Source organism: Mesoplodon bidens, assembly GCF_964165515.1.
Source record: "Mesoplodon bidens genome assembly, chromosome: 1".
Lineage (NCBI taxonomy): Eukaryota > Metazoa > Chordata > Mammalia > Artiodactyla > Ziphiidae > Mesoplodon > Mesoplodon bidens.
Window position 1 is genome coordinate 15,321,993 of NC_138176.1, and position 25,973 is coordinate 15,347,965.

The 25,973-nt window shown below is 43.1% G+C and overlaps 1 protein-coding gene across 2 annotated transcripts in view; it reads left to right on the plus strand.

The window, feature by feature from the left end:
• The window catches only part of GFRA1 (GDNF family receptor alpha 1), a gene marked incomplete at both ends in the record, with an annotated part of 219,064 nt that overhangs the window by 182,207 nt on the left and 10,884 nt on the right, over window positions 1–25,973 (plus strand). For both annotated transcript variants that reach the window (XM_081231365.1, XM_081231366.1), the window contains 2 exons: window positions 696–830; window positions 10,475–10,656. In XM_081231365.1, coding sequence (XP_081087491.1) covers window positions 696–830; window positions 10,475–10,656 — 317 coding nt within the window. The remainder of the gene's footprint in view (window positions 1–695; window positions 831–10,474; window positions 10,657–25,973) is intronic.

Here is a 25,973-nt window from a genome sequence, read left to right on the forward strand (position 1 = left end):
CTCATCAGAAGAACAATGAATACACAGGAAGATGTAGGCAAGAGCAACCACCAAGCATTTCTTTGAAGACTTTTGAGGGCTCTTAAGACAATACTGTAGGAGCCATTGGCTTAGAGAGTTTCCATTGTTTATTTACAATTCCATCACAACTTGGAACACGAAATCAGTTGAGAGTCTAGTGAGCAGAGGCCTCCTTGTATACATCCAGAATGTGGGGTAACCCATAAGGATAGCTTCTAAGCTTCTCTGGGTTACTCTGAAGGAGCCTATTGCTTCCGAGGGAAGTAGAGGCAAAGCCCTAAAAGGATTTTTTAAGGTGTGTAAAACCAGCTCTATCTATTTATGAAGATTAATGACATTTTCAAGAAAACGCAAGGGATTTGGCAGCTCATGCATTCTAAGTTACTTCTCCCATATTCCATGACATCCATACCATTTGTGCAGCGAAAAACACCCTAAGTGCAGCTCAAGGAGTTCTGTTAGAATTTTTTAAGTAAATGTGTAAATTATTTTATGTGCTCAAGATAAATTGCCAAGAAAAAGCACTGCTTAACCTAATTTTCCACTCAGCAAACACAATGTTTGTAATTATCCACGGTGCATCCACTGTCAGAGGAACATTCGTTTCTTTTTAGGCTCTAGGAAAGTTTATACCATCACACAAGAATAAAACGCCTTGTTTTTTACTCTTCTAGGTACAGTCATGACCCCCAACTACATAGACTCCAGTAGCCTCAGCGTGGCCCCCTGGTGTGACTGCAACAACAGTGGAAACGACCTGGAGGAGTGCTTGAAATTTCTGAATTTCTTCAAGGACAACACATGTCTTAGTGAGTTTCAAAAAAACAGGCAACAAACACACAAACATGTTTTCCCCTCTAAGTTCAAGCTGGCCCTTTGTGTTTCTTGTGTCTGCCTTCTCTCTCTCTCTCTCTCTCTCTGTGTGTGTCCCTTGTTTTCCTGATCGCTGCCGGTGCATCCAGCTCCTTGTGGCCTCACTACGTAATGCAGCAGGGCCAGAGCAAGTGATGAACTAGGTGCTGCTAAGATGGCGAGTCCAGAGGCCCAGGAGAGTGAGAGATGGAAATAACCGAGGGTACATTGTGTGGGAAAGAACATTTCTACCCACAGATGAGATTTTGATCTTGGCAAGCAACCCCAAGTCAGTTCCAGCAGTTCTTAAAACCTGGTCAGAATATACAATGTGAGAAGCTCAGACAAGTTAGATGGGGGTAGGCCTCCAAGGGCTCTCTGAGAAAAATTAGAATATTAACATCAATAGCCCCCGGGATGTTCAGGGTTGGCTCCGAGAAGAAGCAACGGTTCTTGAGTGAGATTGGCTGGTGATGCAGCCAGGAGCTTCAGGAGGTCGGTTATCTCCGGAGATGAGATGAGCTGAGCAGGGGATGGGGGGGGGCGGGTGGTGGTGGGCTCTGCTTGGGAACAGTACTGGTTATTATTGCAGGGTCCTTTAGGCAACTTGGAAACATGTTTCCCAAAGGGAGAGGGATAGAGAGAAATGTACGGGTGTGAGCGATGGGCCTCATCAGATGAACTCTGTAAGCACTGTGCCAGGTCTCCCTTCTGTCCACCGAGATGTGCACGCTCTAGGCGATGATCCAGCTGAGATGCTTGAATACCTTACTCGCATTTTGCGGTGGCAGCCACCATTAATTTATCAGGTGCCTGCTCTATGTGCAAATTCAGTCTGTGAGAATTGTACCGTATACATTGTCGCACTGACTGTAACCTGCACCTAGGAGATGCAGGTGTTATCTCCATTTCACAGTTGAATAAATGGCTGGTATTTGCCTAAGCCAGCCGTGCCAGAGATAGGATCCAAAGCCCAAGTTCCTTCCTCTGCAGCCCCCTGTGCCCTGAGGGCTTCTGTGTCAGGCCAGATATTGAAGGGCCTGATGGACAAGAACACGTGCCTGCACATCAGGGACCAGGTATGACTTCCCAGTGGGAAGTGTGGACCAAGGTTCACCTACCCCTCTGAGCACTGTGCCCTCAGGTGACAATTTCTCCATGGTGCTCTGAGTGATTTCTGAAGAATTAGCAAACTATTTACTGCACGCACATGGGAAAGCTTTTTAGTGTTACTTCTAAAACCTCCTCAACTGTTTCTTTTGCTGAAAAGACAAACCTTAGTGATTTGCTCAGTAGGTACTTGGCTATAACCAAATGCTTTGATCATCTTAAAACTGAAACAAGCTTTTGGACACTTAAGTGAAATTTAAACCCATAAAACTAGTCTAAAGTATGGAGACATTTGCGAAGACATTGGGCATACCGTGGAACTACACCTTAAGCCTTTTATTTGGTCTTGACTAAAAAAAAAAGAAATATATATAAGCGTACGCATGCACACACACACACACACACACACATCCTCTTTTTCACATCCTGCACACTCTTCTGGCAGAATCCAAGTTTTAATGAAGATAAAGCAATGACAATAGAGGTCAGTGTGAGAACAAAGATTATACTCACTTGGGCTGGAAAACCACTGCCTCATAGAGAAATTAAAGTTGTCCCCGCTTAATAACATTTTGGTGAAGGGGATAATGGTATCTTATTGCTAACGACTTTTCAATAAAAATAAATGCGTTTGGTCTTCACCAGTGACCAAAGCCAGCCAGAATTTTTCATAGTCATTCCATTTATACTTTGATTAGATGGAGCACAGCCTATCAAAGACACAGGGCTGTAAATTCAGTCTCTTGCAACAGCCCTAGAGGAGAAGGAATTGGAATATGTAGATTCCAACCCAAACGCAATAACCCAGTTCTGCTCCCTTCAAATTAACCAAAACCCTCCAATTCCCCTATCGTGAGCATGATTCCAGCCTGCTGTTTACTTCTGGTAATTGGGGAGGAGACAGTTATTTTCAAGCCAAAGTGCATGGCCGAGGTGAAGGGAAGAGAGCAGAATGGTCTGGGGGCAGAGATGAGACATCACTTACTGTCACTCAAGTCTTTTTTCAGGTGCCACCTTCGCCTTCCTGGGCCACTCCATCGAAACTCCAGTTCCCCGTTCCCATCCTGGTGCTCCCTGAACCCCACCTCTGCATCATCTTCCTCCAAGCATTTCTCACCGCCTAATGTATTATATACTTTACTTATTTGCCTCCCCAACCAGAATGTGACCTCCACGAGGACAGGGACTTGTGTCTCTCGTTGCTGTCATTGTTGTCCTCTGCCGATTCCCAGCACAGAGCAGTGACTGGCACTCAATAGATGTTCCACTGACACTTGAACAAATGAATGAGCAAGTGGACAAACAGTCTTCCCAAATGGCAAGGCAAACACGCTGGAAATCACAGACAGTTTCAACAAATGACATGGGTTTCCTGAATCTACATGCCTTAACAAGAAAAAAAAAAAGGTTTTGCTGTTTTCTTGTTGTTATCCTGGGTCATTTAAGGAAACTGGTCCCCCAAGTACCTCTTTCTTTACCATCCTCCCACCCGTTAAGCCATGTAACATGGATGGGAGCATTAGAAGCATTGATATTAATTTGAAGCAGTTTCTTACAGCCTAAAAAATGTAGTTTCAGAAAACAAGCTTCCAATTTGCTGAACTTAAAGGACAACAATTTTAGAACAAAATGTCCCTTCTAAGAGGAAGACTAGGCTTAAATTATTCTGTCTTGTATATCGAAAAATGCCAGCTAAGAGTCATATATTAAAAATTTACACATTCAGGTCCCAAATGGAAGAGTTTGATATCTTACACAATGAATATGAAATAAAAAATTCCTAAATCCATGCCAAATCCCCGAAGACCTGATTAAAAACTGTTTTTTATTCATCTTAGGGAGGAGAACAACACACAACCAATTTACTTGTGTCATAAAAACAATCTAATCCCATGAAATTGTAATAGGATTTTAAAGTTTTACATTTTAAACTTTTCATTTAACAGGGGGGCTCCTTCCTAATTATGTAGATTTTGTTTGGACGACTGGGAGCAAAAAGGGAAAAAATAATCTTAAACTTTCACTATATATCATTGATGAGGTTGGGGATAGATTTTTCTTTTAAAGAAACTGGTTGCGTTTGTACCTTGAGCAATGCTGGGCTCATAGTAGGTGCTCTGTGGTAGTGAATCACACTTTTTTGCTGTTTGATTTTACTGGCTGACAAATTTCTATGAATGCCACTGAGTTACCCCAGTATCATAATTAGGGATGTGGTACCTAAAAAAACACTAAATAGACTCCCTCTTTCAAGAACACCAGAATCACAACTAACTGCTGAACAATCATCGGCACGACGACACTGGAACTCACCAGAAAAGATACCCCACATGCAAAGACAAAGGAGAAGCCACAATGAGACGGTAGGAGGGGAGCAATCACAATAAAATCAAATCCCATAACTGCTGGGTGGGTGACTCACAAACTGGAGAACACTTATACCACAGAAGTCCACCCACTGGAGTGAAGGTTCTCAGCCCCACATCAGGCTTCCAACCCTGGGGGTCTGGAAGCGGGACGAGGAATTCCTAGAGAGTCAGACTTCGAAGGCTAGTGGGCTTTGATTGCAGAACTTTGACAGGACTGGGGGAAACAGAGACTCCACTCTTGGAGGGCACACACAAAGTAGTATGTGCATTGGGACCCAGGGGAAGGAACAGTGATCCCATAGGAGACTGAAGCAGACCTACCTGCTAATGCTGGAGGGTCTCCTGCAGAGGTGGGGGGTGGCTGTGCCTCACCGTGAGGACAAGGACACTGGCAGCAAAAGTTCTGGGAAGTACTCCGTCACGTGAGCCCTCCCAGAGTCCACCATTAGCCCCACCAAAGAGCACAGGTAGGCTCCAATCTTGGGTCGCCTCAGGCCAAGCAACCAACAGGGAGGGAACCCAGCCCCACCCATCAGCAGACAAGTGGATTAAAGTTTTACTGAGCTCTGCCCACCAGAGCAACAGCCAGCTCTACCCACCACCAGTCCCTCCCATCAAGAAACTTCCACAAGCCTCTTGGATAGCCTCATACACCACAGGGCAAAAAGCAGAAGCAAGAAGAACTACAGTCCTGCAGCCTGTGGAACAAAAACCACATTCACAGAAAGATGAGATGAAAAGACAAAGGGCTATGTACCAGATGAAGGAACAAGATAAAACCCAGAAAAACAACTAAATGAAACGGAGATAGGCAATCTTCCAGAAGGAGAATTCAGAACAATGATAGTAAAGATGACCCAGGACCTCGGAAAAAAAAATGGAAGCAAAGATCGAGAAGATGCAAGAAATGTTTAACAAAGATCTAGAAGAATTAAAGAACAAACAGAGATGAACAATACAATAACTGAAATGAAAAATACACTAGAAGGAATCAATAGTAGAATAACTGAGGAAGAAGAACGGATAAGTGACCTGGAAGACAGAATGGTGGGATTCACTGCCACTGAACAGAATAAAGAAAAAAGAATGAAAAGAAATGAAGACAGCATAAGAGACCTCTGGGACAATCTTAAACACAACAACATTCGCGTTGTAGGGGTCCCAGTAGGAGAAGAGAGAGAGAGAGGACCCGAGAAAATATTTGAAGAGATTATAGTCGAAAACTTCCCTAACATGGAAAAGGAAATAGCCACCCAAGTCCAGGAAGCACAGAGAGTCCCCCATACAGGATAAACCCAAGGAGAAACTCACCAAGACACATAGTAATCAAACTGGCAAAAATAAAAGAAAAATTATTGAAAGCAGCAAGGGAAAAATGACAATATACAAGGGAACTCCCATAAGGTTAACGGCTGATTTCTCAGCAGAAACTCTGCAAGCCAGAAGGGAGTGGCATGATACACTTAAAGTGATGAAAGGGAAGACCCTACAACCAAATTACCCAGCAAGGATCTCACTCAGATTCGACAGAGAAATCAAAAGCTTTACAGACAAGGAAAAGCTAAGAGAATTCAGCACCACCAAACCAGCTCTACAACAAATGCTAAAGGAACTTCTCTAAGTGGGAAACACAAGAGAAGAAAAGGACCTACAAAAACAAACCCAAAACAATTAAGAAAGTGGTAATAGGAACATACATATCGATAATTACCTTAACCGTGAATGGATTAAATGCTGCAACCACAAGACACAGGCTTGCTGAATGGATACAAAAACAAGACCCATATATATGCTGTCTACAAGAGACCCACTTCAGACCTAGGGACACATACAGACTGAAAGTGAGGGGATGGAAAAAGATATTCCATGCAAATGGAAATCAAAAGAAAGCTGGAGTAGCAATACTCATATCAGATAAAATAGACCTTAAAATAAAGAATGTTACAAGAGACAAGGAAGGACACTGCTTAATGATCAAGGGATCAATCCAAGAAGAAGGTATAACAATTATAAATATATATGCACCCAACATAGGAGCACCTCAATACGTAAGGCAACTGCTAACAGCTCTAAAAGAGGAAATGGACAGTAACACAATAATAGTGGGGGACTTGAACACCTCACTTACACCAATGGACAGGTCATCCAAAATGAAAATAAATAAGGAAACACAAGCTTTAAATAACACAATAGACCAGATAGATTTAATTGATATTTATAGGAGACTCCATCGAGAAACAGCAGATTATACTTTCTTCTCCAGTGCGCATGGCACATTCTGCAGGATAGATCACATCTTGGGTCACAAATCAAGCCTCAGTAAATTTAAGAAAATTGAAATCATATCAAGCACCTTTTCTGACCACAATGCTATGAGATTAGAAATCAATTACTGGGGAAAAAAATGTAGAAAACACAAACACATGGAGGCTAAACAATACGTTACTAAATAACCAAGAGATCACTGAAGAAATCAAAGAGGAAATCAAAAAATACCTAGAGACAAATGGTAATGAAAACACGATGATCCAAAACCTATGGGATGCAGCAAAAGCAGTTCTAAGAGGGAAGTTTATAGCTATTCAAGCCTACCTCAAGAAACAAGAAAAATCTCAAATAAACAATCTAATGTTACACCTAGCAGAACTAGAGAAAGACGAACAAACAAAACCCAAACTTAACAGAAGGAAAGAAATCATCAAGATCAGAGCAGAAATAAATGAAATAGAAACAAAGAAAACAATAGCAAAGATCAATAAAACTAAAAGCTGCTTCTTTGAGAAGATAAACAAAATTGATAAATCATTAGCCAAACTCATCAAGAAAAAGAGGGAGAGGACTCAAATCAGTAAAATTAGAAATGAAAAAGGAGAAGTTACAACAGACACCACAGAAGCAACTCTATGCCAATAAAAAGGAAAACTTGGAAGAAATGGACAAATTCTTAGGAAGGTATAAACTTCCAAGACTGAACCAGGAAGAAATAGAAAATATGAACAGACCAATCACAAGCACTGAAATTGAAACTGTGATTAAAAAGTTTCCAACAAACAAAAGTGCAGGACCAGATGGCTTCACAGGCGAATTCTATCAAGCATTTAGAGAAGAGCTAACACCTATCCTTCTCAAACTCTTCCAAAATATAGCAGAGGGAGGAGCACTCCCAAACTCATTCTACGAGGCCACCATCACCCTGATACCAAAACCAGGCAAGGATGTCACAAAGAAAGAAAACTACAGGCCAATATCACTGATGAACATAGATGCAAAAATCCTCAACAAAATACTAGCAAACAGAATCCAACAGCACATTAAAAGGATTATATACCATGATCAAGTGGGGTTTACTCCAGGAATGCAAGGATTCTTCAATATAGGCAAAACAATCAATGTGATACACCATATTAACAAATTGAAGGAGAAAAACCATATGATCATCTCAATAGATGCAGAAAAAGCTTTTGACAAAATTCAACACCCATTTATGATAAAAACTCTCCAGAAAGTGGGCATAGAGAGAAGCTACCTCAACATAATAAAGGCCATATACGACAAACCCACAGCAAACATCATTCTCAATGGTGAAAAACTGAAAGCATTTCCTCGAAGATCAGGAACAAGACAAGGATGTCCACTCTTGCTACTGTTATTCAACATAGTTTTGGAAGTCCTAGCCACAGCAATCAGACAAGAAAAAGAAATAAAAGGAATACAAATTGGAAAAAAAGAAGGAAAACTGTCACTGTTTGCAGATGACATGATACTATACATAGAGAATCCTAAAGGTGCCACCAGAAAACTACTAGAGCTAATCAAAGAATTTGGTAAAGTTGCAGGATACAAAATTAATGCACAGAAATCTTTTGCATTCCTATACACTAATGATGAAAAATCTGAAAGAGAAATTAAGGAAACACTCCCATTTACCATTGCAACAAAAGAATAAAATACCTAGGAATAAACCTACCTAGGGAGATAAAAGACCTGTATGCAGAAAACTATAAGACGCTGATGAAAGAAATTAAAGATGATACCAACAGAGGGAGGGATATACTATGTTCTTGGATTGGAAGAATCAATATTGTGAAAATGACTATACTACCCAAAGCAATCTACAGATTCAATGCAATCCCTATCAAATTAACAATGGCATTTTTTACAGAACTAGAACAAAAAATTCTTAAAATTTGTATGGAGACACAAAAGACCCCGAATAGCCAAAGCAGTCTTGAGGGAAAAAAATGGAGCTGGAGGAATCAGACTCCCTGACTTCAGACTATACTACAAAGCTACAGTAATCAAGGCAATATGATGCTGGCACAAAAACAGAAATATAGATCAATGGAACAAGATAGAAAGCCCAGAGATAAACCCACGCACCTATGGTCAACTAATCTATGACAAAGGAGGCAAGGATATAAAATGGAGAAAAGACAGTCTCTTCAATAAGTGCTGCTGGGAAAACTGGATAGCTACATGTAAAAGAATGAAATTAGAACACTCCCTAACACTATACACAAAAATAAACTCAAAATGGATTTGAGACCTAAATGTAAGACCGGACACTATAAAACACTTAGAGGAAACATAGGAAGAACACTCTTTGACATAAATCACAGCAAGATCTTTTTTGATCCACCTCCTAGAGTAATGGAAATAAAAACAAAAATAAACAAATGGGACCTAATAAAGCTTAAAAACTTTTGCGCAGCAAAGGAAACCATAAAGAAGACAAAAGGACAACCCTCAGAATGGGGGAAAATATTTGCAAAGGAATCAACGGACAAAGGATTAATCTCCAAAATATATAAACAGCTCATGTAGCTCAATATTAAAAAAACAAACAACCCAATCCAAAAATGGGCAGAAATCCTAAATAGCCATTTCTCCAAAGAAGATATACAGATTGCCAACAAACACATGAAAGGATGCTCAACATCACTAATTGTTAGAGAAATGCAAATCAAAACTACAATGAGCAATCAGCTCACACAAGTTAGAATGGGTATCATCAGAAAATCTACAAACAACAAATCCTGGAGAGGGTGTGGAGAAAAGGGAACCCTCCTGCACTGTTGGTGGGAATGTAAATTGATACAGCCACGATGGAGAACAGTATGGAGTTTCCTTAAAACCTAAAAATTGAATTACCATATGACCCAGCAATCCCACTACTGGGCATATACCCAGAGAAAACCGTAATTCAAAAAGATACATGCACCCCAATGTTCATTGCAGCACTATTTACAATAGCCAGGTCATGGAAGCAACCTAATGCCCATCGACAGACGAATGGATAAAGAAGATGTGGTACATATATACAATGGAATATTACTCAGCCATAAAAAGGAACGAAACTGGGTCATTTGTAGAGACGTGGATGCATCTATAGACTGTCATACAGAATGAAGTAAGTCAGAAAGAGAAAAACAAATATCGTATATTAACACATATATGTGGAACCTAGAAAATGGTACAGATGAACTGGTATGCAGAGCAGAAATTGAGACACAGAAGTAGAGAAAAAAACGCATGGACACCAAGGGGTGAAAGCAGCTGGGGTGGGGGTGGGGGTGTGATGAATTGGGAGATTGGGATTGACATGTATATACTGATGTGTATAAAATGGATGACTAATAAGAGCCTGCTGTATAAAAGAATAAATTAAATTAAAAAAAGAAAATACAAAAAACAAACAAAAAAACACGAAATAGTTTGCTTTTAGTATAGAATTTTGACCCAAGCATTTTCTTGGAAGATGGAACAGTGACTTTGATCCCAAATAACAGGTCTGAGTCTGGCTTTCAAAAGGCTCGACTGATGGGTGTTTCAGGTTAAGGATCTTGCTCCACACCTGATACGTGAATAGGGACACAATACATATTTGTTGCACTTAGAGCATAGCTATGTGTCCAGCTCAGGGTTTAATGAATGAATTAATTTTTGAGCACCTGACCCATGGCTGGCTTTCAGCATGTGGAGGGTGGATGGATGGATGGGTTTTGTTCACAGAGTCCAGTGCTCTCATCAGAATTTCTAGTGTGCCTCTCTGCCTTCATGTAGACTGTCTGTTACATTTGCTGCTTGACTTTAAAATTGGATTTCCTCCTGTTTTACTGCAGAAAATGCAATTCAAGCCTTTGGCAATGGCTCAGATGTGACCGTGTGGCAGCCAGCCCTCCCAGTTCAGACCACCACTGCCACCACCACCACAGCCTTCCGGGTCAAGAACAAGCCCCTGGGGCCAGCAGGCTCTGAGAATGAAATCCCCACTCATGTTTTACCACCTTGTGCAAATTTACAGGTAAGAGCAGGGGCCTGAACTTCCTGTCGGTGCTTACTTCTGAGGGGAACACATTCATTTTCTGAAATGCATTTAGAGATGGAGGGAGAATGATAGAATGCTGCTCAGGTTTGAGTCTCCAAAGTGCATTTTAACCATGAGAGATGGACACCGTGATGTTGTCTAGAGTGGAGAGAAGGATGGGCTCCGGAACTGACTCTGCCATTGCCAAGGGCTGGGGCTTTGGTCAAGGTACTTGTATTGGCCTTGGTGTCTTCACCTATAAAATGAGGGGGCTGGGCAGATGAATCCTTAAGCTTTCTGTTTGCAGGGTGGTGGAGTTGAGTTAGCTATATTTATTTATTATGCTTTTTCAGTGTTCTGTACAAAGCAGCAACATATAGAAAAGGAAGGAGCTCTTGGCTTTTTCTTTTTAATTTTTAAATTCAAAAAAATTTTGCATATAATTTTTAAAGGTTACTTTCCATTTACAGTTATTACAAAATATTAACTATATTCTCTGTGTTGTACAATACATCCTTGAGAGCATCTTACACCCAGTAGTTTGCGCCTGCCCCTCCCCCATCCCTGTATTGCTCCTCCCCCCTTCTTTCTCCCCATTGGTAACCACTAGCTTGTTCTCCATATCTGTGAGTCTGTTTCTTTTTTGTTATGTTCACTAGTTTGCTGTACTTCGTAGATTACACATGTAAGTGATATCATACAGTATTTTTCTTTCTCTGTCTGACTTACTTCACTTAGCATAATGCCCTCCAAGGCCATCCATGTTGCTGCAAATGGAAAAATTTCATTCTATTTTATGGCTGAGTAGTATTCCATTGTACATATATATACATCTTCTTTATCCATTCATCTGTTGATGGACACGTAGGTTGTTTCCACATCTTGGCAATTGTAAATAATGCTGCTATGAACATTGGGGTGCATGTATCTTTTCAAATTAGTGTCTTTGTTTTTCTCATATATATACCCAGGAGTGGAATTGCAGAGTCATGTGATAGTTCTGTTTTTCATTTTTTTTGAGAAACCTCCATAATGTTTTCCACAGTGGCTGCACCAATTTACATTCCCACCAACAGTGTACAAGAATTCCCTTTCCTCCACATCCTCAAAAACATTTGGTATCTGTGTTCTTGTTGACGATAGACATTCTGACAGGTGTGAGGTGATATCTCATTGTGGGTTTGATTTGCGTTTCCTTGATGATTAGTGATGTTGGCATCTTGTCATGGCCTGTTGGCCATCTGCATTTCTTCTTTGGAAAAATGTGTATTCAGTTCTTCTGCCCATTTTTTTTAAATTTTTTAATTTAATTTTATTTATTTTTTTATACAGCAAGATCTTATTAGTCATCCACTTTATACACATCACTGGATACATGTCAATCCCAATTTCCCAATTCATCACACCCCCACCCCCACCCACTGCTGCTTTCCCCCCTTGGTGTCCAAACGTTTGTTCTCTACATCTGGGTATCAATTTCTGCCCTGCAAACTGGTTCATCTCTACCATATTTCTAGGTTCCAAATATATGCGTTAATATGTGATATATGTTTTTCTCTTTCTGACTTACTTCACTCTGTGTGACAGTCTCTAGATTCATCCACGTATCTACAAATGACCCAATTTCGCTCCTTTTTATGGCTGAGTAATATTCCATTGTATGTATGTACCACATCTTCTTTATCCATTCGTCTGTGGATGGGCATTTAGGTTGCTTCCATGACCTGGCTATTGTAAATAGTGCTGCAGTGAACATTGGGGTACATGTGTCTTTTTGAATTATGGTCTTCTCTGGATATATGCCCAGTAGTGGGATTGCTGGGTCATATGGTAGTTCTATTTTTAGTTTTTTAAGGAACCTCCATACTGTTCTCCATCGTGGCTGTATCAATTTACATTCCCACCAACAGTGCTGATGCCCATTCTAACTGGCGTGAGGTGATACCTCATTGTAGTCCTGATTTGCATTTCTCTAACAATTAGTGATGTTGAGCAGCTTTTCATGAGCTTCTTGGCAGTCTGTATATCTTCTTTGGAGAAATGTCTGTTTAGGATTTCTGCCCATTTTTTGATTGGGTTATTTGTTTTTTTAATATTGAGCTGCATGAGCTATTTATACATTTTGGAGATTAATCCTTTGCAAATATTTTCTCCCATTCTGAGGGTTGTCTTTTGGTCTTGTTTATGGTTTCCTTTGCTGTGCAAAAGCTTTTAAGTTTCATTAGGTCCCATTTGTTTATTTTTGTTTTTATTTCCATTACTCTAGGAGGTGGATCAAAGAAGATCTTGCTGTGAGTTATGTCAAAGAGTGTCCTTCCTATGTTTTCCTCTAAGAGTTTTATAGTGTCTGGTCTTACATTTAGGTCTCTAATCCATTTTGAGTTTATTTTTGTATATGGTGATAGGGAGTGTTCTAATTTCATTCTTGTACATGTAACTGTCCAGTTTTCCCAGCACCACTTATTGAAGAGACTGTCTTTTCTCCGTTGTATATCCTTTCCTCCTTTGTCATAGATTAGTTGACCATAGGTGCGTGGGTTTATCTCTGAGCTTTCTATCCTGTTGCATTGATCAATATTTCTGTTTTTGTGCCAGAACCGTATTGTCTTGATTACTGTAGATTTGTAGTATAGTCTGAAGTCAGGGAGTCTGATTCTTCTACCTCCGTTTTTTTCCCTCAAGACTGCTTTGGCTATGGGCCTTTGTGTCTCCATACAAATTTTAAGATTTTTTTGTTCTAGTTCTGTAAAAAATGCCATTGTTAATTTGATAGGGATTGCATTGAATCTGTAGATTGCTTTGGGTAGTATAGTCATTTTCACAATATTGATTCTTCCAATCCAAGAACATGGTATATCTCTCCATCTGTTAGTATCATCTTGGAGCTAAACAGCATTTTACTTCTAGGGAGCTCTTAAGGGTTCCACAAAACCTCACCTTACCTCCTAAGATGACTACCTATCTGAGCTCATTTTTGCACACATGAGGCAGGGGATGAGGGCTTGGGTTTTACAGCGAAGCCTGTGTGCAGACCCAGGCTCTTGCCCTTACCAGCATCATGACCTCTCCAAGCCTCCGCTTCCTCATCTACAAAATGTTACGACTGCCTTGCTGCTAGATTAAGAGGATTAAATGGGGGTATGTTTCAGTGCTTGGGGCAGAGTGAATGCTCCAGAATGTCACATGTGATGCTTAATCCCAAGTCAGTTGGCCATTTGGCCCTTTGCAAGAGATGGATGGTGGTGTTGTGCCTTGCTTGGGGTGTTACACTAGGGAACATTGGTGTGAGTTGCACTAACAGGTATATAGTGTGTTTCATTTTGCAAAACATTTCGCATGCAATGTGCCCTTTAGTCCTCATAACAGCCCACGAGTCAGGTATGATAAACATCCTTCTCTCTTACAGATGAAGCAAATGAGGTAGGGACAGGCTAGGAACATAACTGAGATCACACAGTAATTCTGTAGTGGGGCTAGGATTTCTGACTCTGAGGCCAGTGTACTTTTTGCCTTGTTCCATGACCTTGGACAACGTGGGCTCTTTCTTTGAATTAGGACTGGACAGAGAGAAAGAAGTAAAAGAATAGTAAAGGAGGTCATGCAGTATTTGTCTTTCTGTGTCTGGCTTATTTCACTTTGTGTAATGTCCTCCAGGTTTCTGATCTTATTTATATGTGGATTCTAAAAAAGTTGAACTTTTTAAAGCAGAGACTAGAATGGTGGTTACCAGGGGCTGGGGGTGGGGAAATGGGGAGATGTTATAGGGTACAAACTTTCAGACATGCAAGTTGAACAAGATCTGGATACATATAGCACGGTGACTATAGTTAGCAGTACCATATTATATACTTGAAATTCACCAAGAGAGTACATCTTAGTTGTTCTTACCCCACCCCCCAAAATGGTAACTATGTGAGGTGATGAATATGTTAATTAGCTTGATTGCGGTAAACCTGCCACAATGTATACATATATCAAAACATCAAGTTAGGGCTTCCCTGGTGGCGCAGTGGTTGAGAGTCCACCTGCCGATGCAGGGGACACGGGTTCGTGCCCCGGTCTGGGAAGATCCCACATGGCGCAGAGCAGCTGGGCCCATGAGCCATGGCCGCTGAGCCTGCGCGTCCGGAGCCTGTGCTCCGCAACGGGAGAGGCCACAGTGGTGAGAGGCCCACGTACCGCAAAAAAACAAAACAAAACAAAAACATCAAGTTGTATACCTTAAGTAAATACAATTTTTACTTGTCAATTATACCTCAATAAATCTGGGGGCGGGGAATAATAGTAAAAGAGGAAGGGAGAAGCTGGATTTGAGAGACCCATATGTCCCAGTGCTTCCTGAAGGGGGTGCTTCGACTGATGGGAAAAACAGAAAGCTTGTAGGCTGGGATGCTTCATGATGAAATCCCAGCAGACAGGGTATAGGGGAAAGACTGAAAGTTTGCCACTAAAACTTGTTGCAGCTTGATTATCTCTTTAGAATGACCTATATTAAGAATGGTTGAAAGAATCATTGGAAGCCAGAAGATTGGGGTGAGTGGGTGAGTGATGAGAGTGGACTTAGCCTATGAGAACGTGGTCCCTGGCATTGATTTAGGACTCTTGCTTCAACGTAGGGCTCCCAGGAGACTTATTCTTCCCATCTGTCCTTCCTTTGCCTGCCTGGCTATCTTCAGATAAATTACTATTTACCAGGGGGTCCTAGAAATATCTTAGAGTGGCGTTTGTCCCAGCCATATGTGTCATTACTCAGAATAGAACTGAGTTAAACCAGCTTGGGATCCATTGGTAACAGATTTGGAGCAAGTCAACGACCTTTGGCAGCTCTAAAGTTCACTACCCTCGAGAAGCACCCTCTTGTAATATTTTTAAATATACAATAATATGAGAAAACTCTGAGGGACTTGGGTTTCTGTCTTAACATTTGAGATAGATTTCCCCTTGGAAGGGAAGAAATAAGAATAAACATTTTCAAAAATCGGCTTCAAAGTGTAATTATCAACAAACCAAACACAATTCTGTTTGGGGAAAATGAGTGGCCTTGCGTGTGGTGTATATAGGACTCATCTGCAGTTCCTGTGAAAGGCTCAGCTTTAAAAAAAGGAAAGTTGGTTGATTAGTATAAAATGTCATAGAAAAGTCCAAGAGCTAACCCCCTGAGATGATAAAATACCAGGTTTGGGGTAACCAGCCAAGCTCCCATGTCAGGATTAATTGGCAGGCATATTAGTAACAAGCATGACGCAGGCTGTGCTATTGCTGGCATAGCCCTTTGACTTGCACAAAGTGGTCACAAGACAAAGAAACATTAAGAATCCTACCAATTATTTCATCTTCTGTGCACTTGAGTGGTCTGGTAGCTGGAGAAAGCCCAGGATATTTAAATCAAATGGACTGTACTTGTCACTTATTTAAAGTAAATCTGGGAAGTGTAGGTGTTGGAAAAATCTCTATTTTGCATTATTATACATCACTTAACTCTGGTGGCTTAAAGTGAAGACCTCTTAAAGTGGACTTTAGGCCCTTGATTTCCATGCTCAAATAGGGTTGTAGAAACTTGGGGAATACAGCCTTGGGAATAAGGCTGAGGACGCCTGAGAAGTTTTCACTGTCTCTGTGCTTTGCCTCAGGAAGAGACGTGACGTGTGACCGAGAGGAGAAAGTCTGATGGACTCAGAGCAGGGCTGGCAGAAGGGTGTAGGTAGCTGTGAGCACTTACTGGGGGCTCCAGGGAACAGGGGGAGCCACATCCAAAGTCAGTGTTTTTGTGAACCAAATAAAACATATCTATGAGTGAGACATGGAGGTACAGCAATTGTGGATCTCAAGTTTAAGTCTCCTCCCCTCATCTTAATGGGACTTTTAAGCAGCGTTCTATAGAAAAAGGAATTCGCAAAGCAGCTTTCTCAGTCATAAAAGAGATGTGAGCAGGGTCCAAATGAATAGCTTTTACAAGAATGCTTACTGCTAAAGTTAGCGATGCAAAGGCTCCCTGTCCCTTTACCCGCCTTAATCATGTCACCTACTTTGGCAGTCAGACTGTGCTAGCCCTAAGAGGAACAGTGCTGGCCATCTGTGGGCCATGGGGGCAAACGCCTCGAGGTGGGCATCTTTCCTGGAGCAGAGAACCTGGATTCAGTGGATTTCAGTCTAGGTCTGTACCTCCCTGGCCTCCCAGGAAAGCCTCAGTACGATCCCTCTCTTGGCCAAGTACAGTCTGAAGCTTATAGAAATGCACTGGGCACTTGTATGTTGTAGCACAACGTTTACAGGTTGGTAGCAGGGGCAGGGGGCAGAGGCACTTTGGCTCCTTAACACCTGCTTATAACCTGTTTAACTCCTACATATGAAGAATATTTGAATATTGAATTAGAACACTGAATATTAGAATACTGCAAAAATCTCTATCTGAAACAAGACCTTCCATCCTGGAGGAACAGCATGTGTTACCCCCTCACTGCCCCGGTACCTCATCAGACCTAAGCAGAGTCCATCTGTACTGGATAGGGCCAGACCAGACTGGAAATGATTTTGAAGCTCTTCCCAGGGCCAAACCCCACAAGCCTCCATGTGGCAAGAAGGTGATTATCCAAACCTGCTGAATACCCAGGACTCCACTGGCTGTGACCAAGTGAAAATTTTCAGTGTTGAGTTTAAAAAGGAAAGCTGCCCGTGGGTGTTTTTGTAAATCATTTGTGCCAGCAGGCTGACCCCATTCGTCAGCTAATCCTGGAAATACAGGAGGTGAATTTAAATCTTCTAGCGTGAAGCACTTAATCAATATTCTAGATGTTTTTCTTGCAATTTACGCTAGCAGACCAATGGGGAGCTCTGGCTCCGGACAAGAGTACTTGAGAGCCAGGCCAGGGTGGTGGGGTTTTGCACAGGCTGACTGGTGGGAAGGTGGGAAGCTGGGAGGAGATGGGGCGAGGCGCTTACTTCCACACCAGGCCCCTAGCGCGGAGATTCTCATCCCCTGTACTCACGCCACCCTTGCCAGTGGTTAAAGCCACCCTCCAGTACCTCCATTTCACCCTGTGGCTGACAGCCTAGGAGTTGCTTTGCGGGGGGGGGGAGCATGAGCTTTGCAGTTGGTTGAACTTGACTGAGGTTCCCAGCTCACTTCCTATTGCTCAGTGACCTGGGTCACGTTTCTTACCGTCTCTGAATGTCTCCTTTAAGCTATCACCCACCTCTGGGGTTTGTTGTGAGGATTAAAGAACGAGTGCCAGTATGCAGAGGGCCTAGCATGACTGGCCAGCCCTCTGCACTTGGAAGTGGACACCACTGTTATCGTGGTTGGTGACACACGTTAGAGCTTTAACTGTGGACCCTGGGGCCATATAGGAAGGTTGTTCCCAGGGATGGGGGGTGGGGTAGGGGCACATGGATGGAAAAGATGGAGCTCTTTAGGTTTGGCTTCCTTCATTTGTAAGAAGGCTTTGAACCGAGTGATATCCTGCTGGTTCTAAGATGTGATCATTGTAGAAAGTCCCAAGGAAGGAGGGGAAGGGGTGGGATATTCTATGGACACCAGGCCAAGAAGAAAAGGAAACCACAAGACAATAAAGAAAGGATCAGGTCTTGAACTGGGCTTAGAACTGTTTCAGATTCCATCTCTCCATGCCCAGGAGTCTCTCAAGAGATCCTCCTAACAATCAGATTCTTGGTGCCATGAACTTGGAGCTGTGACAATAGTCAGGTCTCGGTCCAGCCTGGGTGTCAGAGTATGACCACCTGCCAGAGGCCATTGCCATATCTCTTTAGCTAGTGCTGACAGTGGGAAGAGGTGACACAATTGTAAATGGGAAACACTCTTACTTGCAGAAAAGATGGTATTTGAGAGCTAGCCCCGCCTCTTAGCCTCAAAGACCAGGAACTTGCAGGCTTTCCCATATTGCATTCCACCAGTGCTATTGTTTGCTTAATATTCATCTTTAAACTCAGTATCGAAATATACTGTTAATAACATTTGTGAAACGTGAATCAATGTAATAGCTCTCTCTATGTTAAAAAGTCATTATATAAATATTAAAATGAAAGCAATAAAAATGTTTTTATGCCACCTAAATAACGTCATATACACCACTGGTTCCCAAACCCCACCTTGGGAAACATTACAAACAATCTAATCGTATGACAGATCCTAGAGCTATTTTCTTCAGTAACTTGCATCACCTCTGCTTTTTGTGGTTTTGTATTGATAAAGCAAATATGCAAATAGTACTTTCCATGGGTCAAGTACTATTGTAAGCACATTATATATATACATATATATGTGTATGTGTGCATATATACGTATACATATAAACTAATTTTGACAGTAGCTTCATGAGGTCAGTACTATTATTATTCCCATTTCTCCGACAATAGACCTGAGACACAGAGAGGCTTGATCAGAAGAGAAAGAGAACAGCAGCATGTTTTTCCTCTATGCATTTTAACTGGCTACACTGTAATACCTAAATCAGAGCATTTTACTGTTTTGTTTCTGGATAACATTATTCATTCAATAGAGACGAAATCAGTCCCTAAATTCTTGTCAAACATCTGGCAGATTGAGGTGCCCGGCCGGTTCATAAACGAGCATAAAGGAAGCGAATGATGCCTATTCTAACACCAGCTGGCCTCCTGCAGTACAACTCACTTCTGACACTGGCCCCCTGGTTAGCACAGATACCGCAGGTTAAGGGCACGGTCCCCAACAAGACTGCCCACTTCAGATGCCAGCTATACTTCAGGAGTCCCCAGGCTCTTCTGACAAACTGGCTACAAATTTAGGTGTTCCCATGATGCCCTCAGGTTCAATTCACTAGAATGGCTCAGAACTCAGGAAAGCACTATACTTACAAGTACAGTTTTATTTTAAAGGATACAAATCAGGGTAAGCCAAATGAGAGACACTTAAGCTGAAGCCTGGGAGGAGAGCTTCCATGCCCTCTCCCTGTGGAATTCCTATGGAATTCAGGCATGCCACCCTCCCAGCACATCAGTGTGTTCATCAACCAGGATGCTCCACTGAGCCTCAGTGACCAGTTTTTATTGGGGTTCATTATCTAGGCATGGTTGATTGATCCACTGGGCATGTGATTGAACGCAATATTTGGTTCCTCTTTTCTCCCTGGAGGTCAGGAGATCAGGCTGACCTCATGTGGCGCAAAGCCCCAACCCCTTGACCCACGGTTGGTCTAAACAGAACCATAACCATAACCATAATCAAAACACTCCTATCATTCATGAACTTCCAAGGATTTAGAACTTATCTCCTAGGAACCGGGAATAAAAGTTAGCAGGATTTTAATTTTAATTCTAGGGACACACCGTGAAACTTCTCACAAGGAAGCTGGAGTTGAAATTTTGAGCATGGGCTCACTTCACCACTTACCAGCCACGAAACCTGGGGCAAATTACTTATCCTCTCTGCCTCAGTTTTATCGCCTGTGAAATGAGGACGGCAGTAAGAGCGCCTCCTCGGGTATTATGAGGATTAACTGTGATCCTACTTGTCATGCATTCTCAGGGCAGTGCTCCGCCCTAAGGAAGTTTTATTAGCTGTAAGCTTCAAAGGGCTTTTAGTACTTGGGTATCGCTGGCCCCCTTTGTCCCACCTTTAGTAACAGAGAAGTGCTCCAAGGGGCCAGGCTAAACTATGCATTGCTTGTGAGTCCTGTTTTCCAATGGCTTTTTTTGATATTGGTGGCCTATGTACCTATAGGGCTATAGGGCTTTGTACCTATAGACTAAATGAGAAAATGTGAGGCCTTGTCACAGTGATGGTTTTGAAATATAGTTTAGTGTCAGATGCCTCTCCCGGGGAAGTCACTTGCTTCCCTGGCATCTTTGCTGAAGATGGGCTACACACCTCACTACCAATCGTGGAAACTTCAATAAAGGTTGCTTAGTGACTTCCTGGCTATGAACTGAACGGTTCTCCAGGTCAGGCTTACTCAGTCTCAGCCCCACTGCCCTTTGGCCTGGTAATTCTTTGTTGTGGGGCTGCCCTGTGCCTTGTAGGATGTTGAGCAGCACCCCGGCCTCTGCCCTCTAGATGCCAGGAGCCCCTTTCCCCGACTGTGATAACCAAAGATGTCCCGCCACACAGCAAACGTCCCCTGCAGGACAAAATCGCCCCTGGTTGAAGACCACTGCCTGGGAAACAAGGGCTGCCTCAAAAACCCCCTTTTCTTTCTGCTAACGTGGAAAATGGAGGCATGTAAGGGTCTTTTCAGGTTTCCTTCTCCTGTGTGATGAGGAGCTTCAGGAGATTGAAGAGTAGACGGGTGCATCGGACCAAATCTTTCCTAATTCATGCCAGCACGAACAATGAAATGGGGCTCTGGTGAGCACGTGATGCCCAACTGGGGACACTTAAATTAATTTCCCCAAGGCAACACTCCCCTCAGAGTGACACCCGGGGTAGACACATACGTGGTGTAAACCGAGGCTCTTGACCTGGTTCTCATCATCCAGGGGCCCGCAGGAGCCCGCGGCCTTCGGGACCTCCCACCCTCACCCTGTCTGAGTGATGTTTTCCCCCATCCGGCATCCCAGATGAGTACCCTGCAGGTGACATGTCAAAGGAGACTTTTGCTGGACGACCACAGTAGATGGAAGTGCTTATACCAAACCACAGCTGGGTTTCTCATGCATGGACTTTGAGGATGGGGGAGTTTTAGGAGGGGCTGAGATTGACTGCTGACCAGACAGGTCAACACTGAGCCTTCAGCACATGCACTGAATCTAAATGATTGTGGCTTCCAGATGCCATTTCCTGGGCCTTTTGTTTAAGAAAACGGTCTTGGTGCAGCGTGTTTTTTGTGGCATTTTGTTTATGGTTTTTGTGAGGTTGCCATCATTTCTGTGTAATACACAGTGTTTTCTAGCACCCACTGTTGTTTTCGTTTCATAAAAAAAATTCCAAATCTTGGCTATACCTAGCATTTCCTTCACATAATGCTCTCCTGCTTAGAGCGAGTTTAAGTCCTGGGAGAAATGAGCTGTGGGAGGGTCTTACCTTAGCAGAAGTGCGAAGCCACAGGGCACACCACCCAGGCTGCTTCTGGGCTCCCCTGGCAGCCTCCTGACGGAGCTCAGGACCAGACTGCCAAGTGGCCCTGGGGCCCTGTGTGATGGGCCTGGCTCCTCGCAGCAATGGAGAGACTGACAGTGGCCTCCTGGGATTTAATCTTCCTGGCTTTAGGTGCCAGCAGATGAGCTCGGAGGGAAGCTACGTCCCAGAATCCACCCATGTTAGCCCTGGGAGGAAATAGGCTGTTGTAAAAACACTTTTTGAAATAACTGCTTATAGAGTGTTTTCAAAGCCCTTCATCCAGGAGAGTGCTTGAGTTCAGAGCTCAAAATTGGGTATTACTCTGTGAAGGCTGCCATACAATCCAGGATGCCAAGAGGCATTTTCAGCTGTGTATTCAAACCCTGTTGGAAACGGAAACTTGCAGGGTATAACTGGTACCAAAAACCAGGAATTTCATCTCGGAGGCCAGGCTTCCTAGTAGGTACATCTGCATATCACCCTATATCACAGAGTGCAGTGTCATACATTGTATTCGTTTGCTGGGGCTGCCATAACAAAGTACCATAGGCTGGGTGGCTAAAACAACAGAAATGTATTTCTCACAGTTTTGGAGGCTGGAAGTCCAAGGTCAAGGTGTCAAGAGGTTTGGTTTCTCCTGAGGCCTCTCTCCTTGGCTTGCAGATGGCTGCCTTCTTGCTGTGCCCTCACATGGCCTTTCTTCTGTGTGTGTGCACCCTGGTGTCTGTGTGTCCAAATTTCCTCTCTGTGTAAGGATACCAGTCAGATTGGATGAGGGCCCGCCCTAATGACCTCATTATAACTTAATCACCTCTTTAAAGACCCTGTCTCCATCCATAGTCAGTCACACCCTGAGGTGCTAAAGGTTAGGACTTCAGCATATGAATTTTTGAGGGACACCAGACAGCCTGTAACATACATGTAAGTGGCAGGTACTCAGCAACTAAACATCTGACATTTAAAAAATCTCACCTATGGGGTGACTTGAAGGGGAGAAGATTGCTATTACCACAAGCATTTCCTCAATCCCCAGGGCCCTGCTAAGTGTCACCTGTACAGCCTTTGAATATGAGAGGCTCTGACTGTTGGCTGGTTCTGTGGTCGAAGGAATGTGGGGAAAGGCACCTCCCTCAGGGGACCAGCTATCTCACCCAGACTGCAAACATCAGGTGTTGTCTGCCTTGCTGAATCAGATGCTATCAGGTTTCGGGCTTCTGCAAACTTAATTCAAGTAACGGTTTCTTTGTGAGTGGCATATTTGCATTGTAGCAAACTTTGGTTCAACATATTGTTAGAATACACAATACTGTAATTTAAGATATTTTACCAGCAGCAAAGGGTTTTATAATTCATTTAAAAAGTTGTAATGGGCTTGAGCATCTTCATTATAGTTTAATAATATAGCATTTTATACCTGGCTGTAAAATTTCAGATTACGGTTTTAGCAATTGTACAATTCTATTTTATAGTTTAATAATTGTTCAAATGAAGGAGAGTGTAAAGTCCCTAAAAACCAATTTAATGGCTTAGAAAAATAGCCTTTATGAAAATCTATTGTACACCTTTAATGAACCCAAATGTCACCTTTTCAACAAAGGCAGATCGCGGCATCTATTTTTCTCAACCACAAAGCCCTGCAAATTAAGCACGTAGAGTGCAGTATCTCTGAGTTATAATTTTTCTTTTTTCCTCTTTTATCCCTAATCTCCTAGAGCTGGAATAAGCCTACTGCCCCCACAGGGTGAACAGCAACCAGGCCAGAAGAGTTTCAGTAGGAACAGGGAGTGAATTGGTTTTCTCTTAAGAAGGTTCTTTATTTTACAAATGGCCCTTTGATCTCACCACTTCAACCCCAACTCTTAACTCTAATCAGGTCTCTTACCTATGCCTCCAAATAACCCCTACTTCACCATTCTGTGAAGTAAGTGGCAAAATGGGGAGACCTACGTTATCATATAATTGTACACTATCATTACGCTTAAATAAAAGTGTTGGCATATAGCATCAGGGAGAAGGCACTGTGTCATCTTGTCACTGGAATCGTAATTCACGTTATTATATTTCTGGGATTTTCCGGGGTGTATTGTCCTACCACTAAAATCAATAAATAGGAGGCCCTGAGCCAGGTACACAAACACGGTAACCATGGAACATACGGAGCATACCTTGGGGATGCGGTCCCAGGATCCTTGGGTGCAGTGAGATTCTTGAGCGAGTCAGCTCTGGCTCAGAGCCCCGTTTCTGTTACAGAGAAATGGCAACAGTCAGAGGAAGTCCCATGTGGCTGGGCTCCTTCCTCTTTAAGGTGCAGTCCTGGGACTTGGGGCCCACAGTCTGTTTCTGCTTTGTGTTACATGCAGCTGTGTCTGTGATGTGGGTGGCGGGGAGGCTGGCTCTGAGCTGCCCGCCTGAGAAGGAAGCACGGGAGAGGTCACCGGCAGGGGCTGCAGCCCCTCTCCTGCATCACCCCGAGATGACACGAGCTTCCCTCCTTTTCTGTCTCGCACTCAGTGTTCTAGTTGCCTCACCGTTCTTAGTCAGCTCCAGAGAATTTCTAGTCGAAGTGTGGTGTTGCTTGAGAACAGCATAAGGCTGTCCGTCCCAGCAGCATGTGGGTATCTTTTGCCAGGTCACGGTCATCTCAGCAGTGAGGCCACAGCTGGAGGGTATTCTTGCTGGCCAGGGACAGGCATTTGCTCCAGGCTTCAGCTGTTGTCTGCACCTATTCCCGGCCCCAGCACACGGCACCCCCTACATTATATCAGGGTGAGGGTAGCACTTAGTGATTTTGAGTTCCTTTGGAGAGTCAAGGCAGCACCATCATTTGTTTTACTCCAAAACCAAGCTCACTTTCAGGTAATATAACTCAAGCCTTGCTGTTCCGATGCTTGACAAGGGATCATGCAGACAGTAGGCAAACAGTGGCATGGTTATTTCTCAAAGTTGCTTTTTTAGGAAAAAGGCTGTTGTGCTTAAGAGTAGAAAATACTGAAGGACCAGACTTCTCTCTACAATAAAATCAAGCCTTCCTGTGGACTACAATGGAGAGTAGTTTCATCTCCTTAATCCTTGGGTTTGTTGTCTGTAATGTGGGAATGATGAGCACAACCACCTGGGAGGGTTGTGATAATTAAACGAATTAAAATTCTTCAGCATAGTAACTGAGCCTCCAGTACGGTAACTTTTTATCATTATTTTATCCTCCTGGTTCGTCTCTGCTGACCATGAGACAGAAGGAGCCTGAGTACTGAGGGACAATTTGGTGACTTTTATCCCAAAATTCATCTGGAAAATGAACTTGGGTGCTGTATAGGGTGTGGACCCTGTGGTTGAAACAATTTTTATGATCACCCTTTTATGATGTCTTCTCCTAAACTTTTTTTTTTCTTCTACTTTTCTCAAAAAGTGAGAATAACCACTTAAGGATGGGGACGGGAAGACCAGGCCCCCTCAGTGCATTTCGGGAAAAGCCATTAGGCCACCCGCCCCTGTGGTCCAGAGGGTAGTGAGGCTGGCCCATCAGAGGGATCGTAATTCAGCAGTTGGACAATTGCTTAACCCAACTGCTGCATAATAAACATGCTTAATAAAAAGGAATAGGACGTCTGCACCATCTTGGCTATAAACATGCTCTCGTTCTGGGCAACCTACGAGAATACCTCTGAGCACACGTAGGTCACATACTATAAATAAATCCAATCTCTTGTATCCCCTACTGACCTTGTATCCTTAGGACTTCTAACCAACCGTGCTTCCCTGAATAATAGACTCTGCTCTGCACTTGAGCCGTGGAGCACAACTGTGGGAGGAAAATGGCTCTGGTCCTCTTGGGGGTGAGGTTCAGTGAAGGGCTCCCCTCCCATGTGCTCCTCAGGTTTGAGGCCCAAGGGGAGTCACGTCGTGGACAAGGCTAGAGAGGAAGTGTAGGATGGTGAGCACTGAGAAGACATTGCGGGAATTCTCCCCAGGGTGGCCGTCCCCTGCCACCCTGAGGGCTGCAGGGACCTCAGATACGACATGCGGGGTGCTCATCTGTGGAGGCTGTCGGGGCAGTGAAAATCACCAGCCCTGGCTTGACCTCTGACTCCTTGGTTGATTCTAGGCTGCCTCGGCTGGCTCTGTCCTTGCTGGCTGTGTGACCCCAGGCTGATTACCCTTATTATTCTAAGGGTTGATCTAAGGTTTATGAGAGATAATGGTACCGTATCTGGCAGAGTCAGTATGCATGGGCTTTAGAGTCGAAGAGACTGAGGTCAAAGAGATT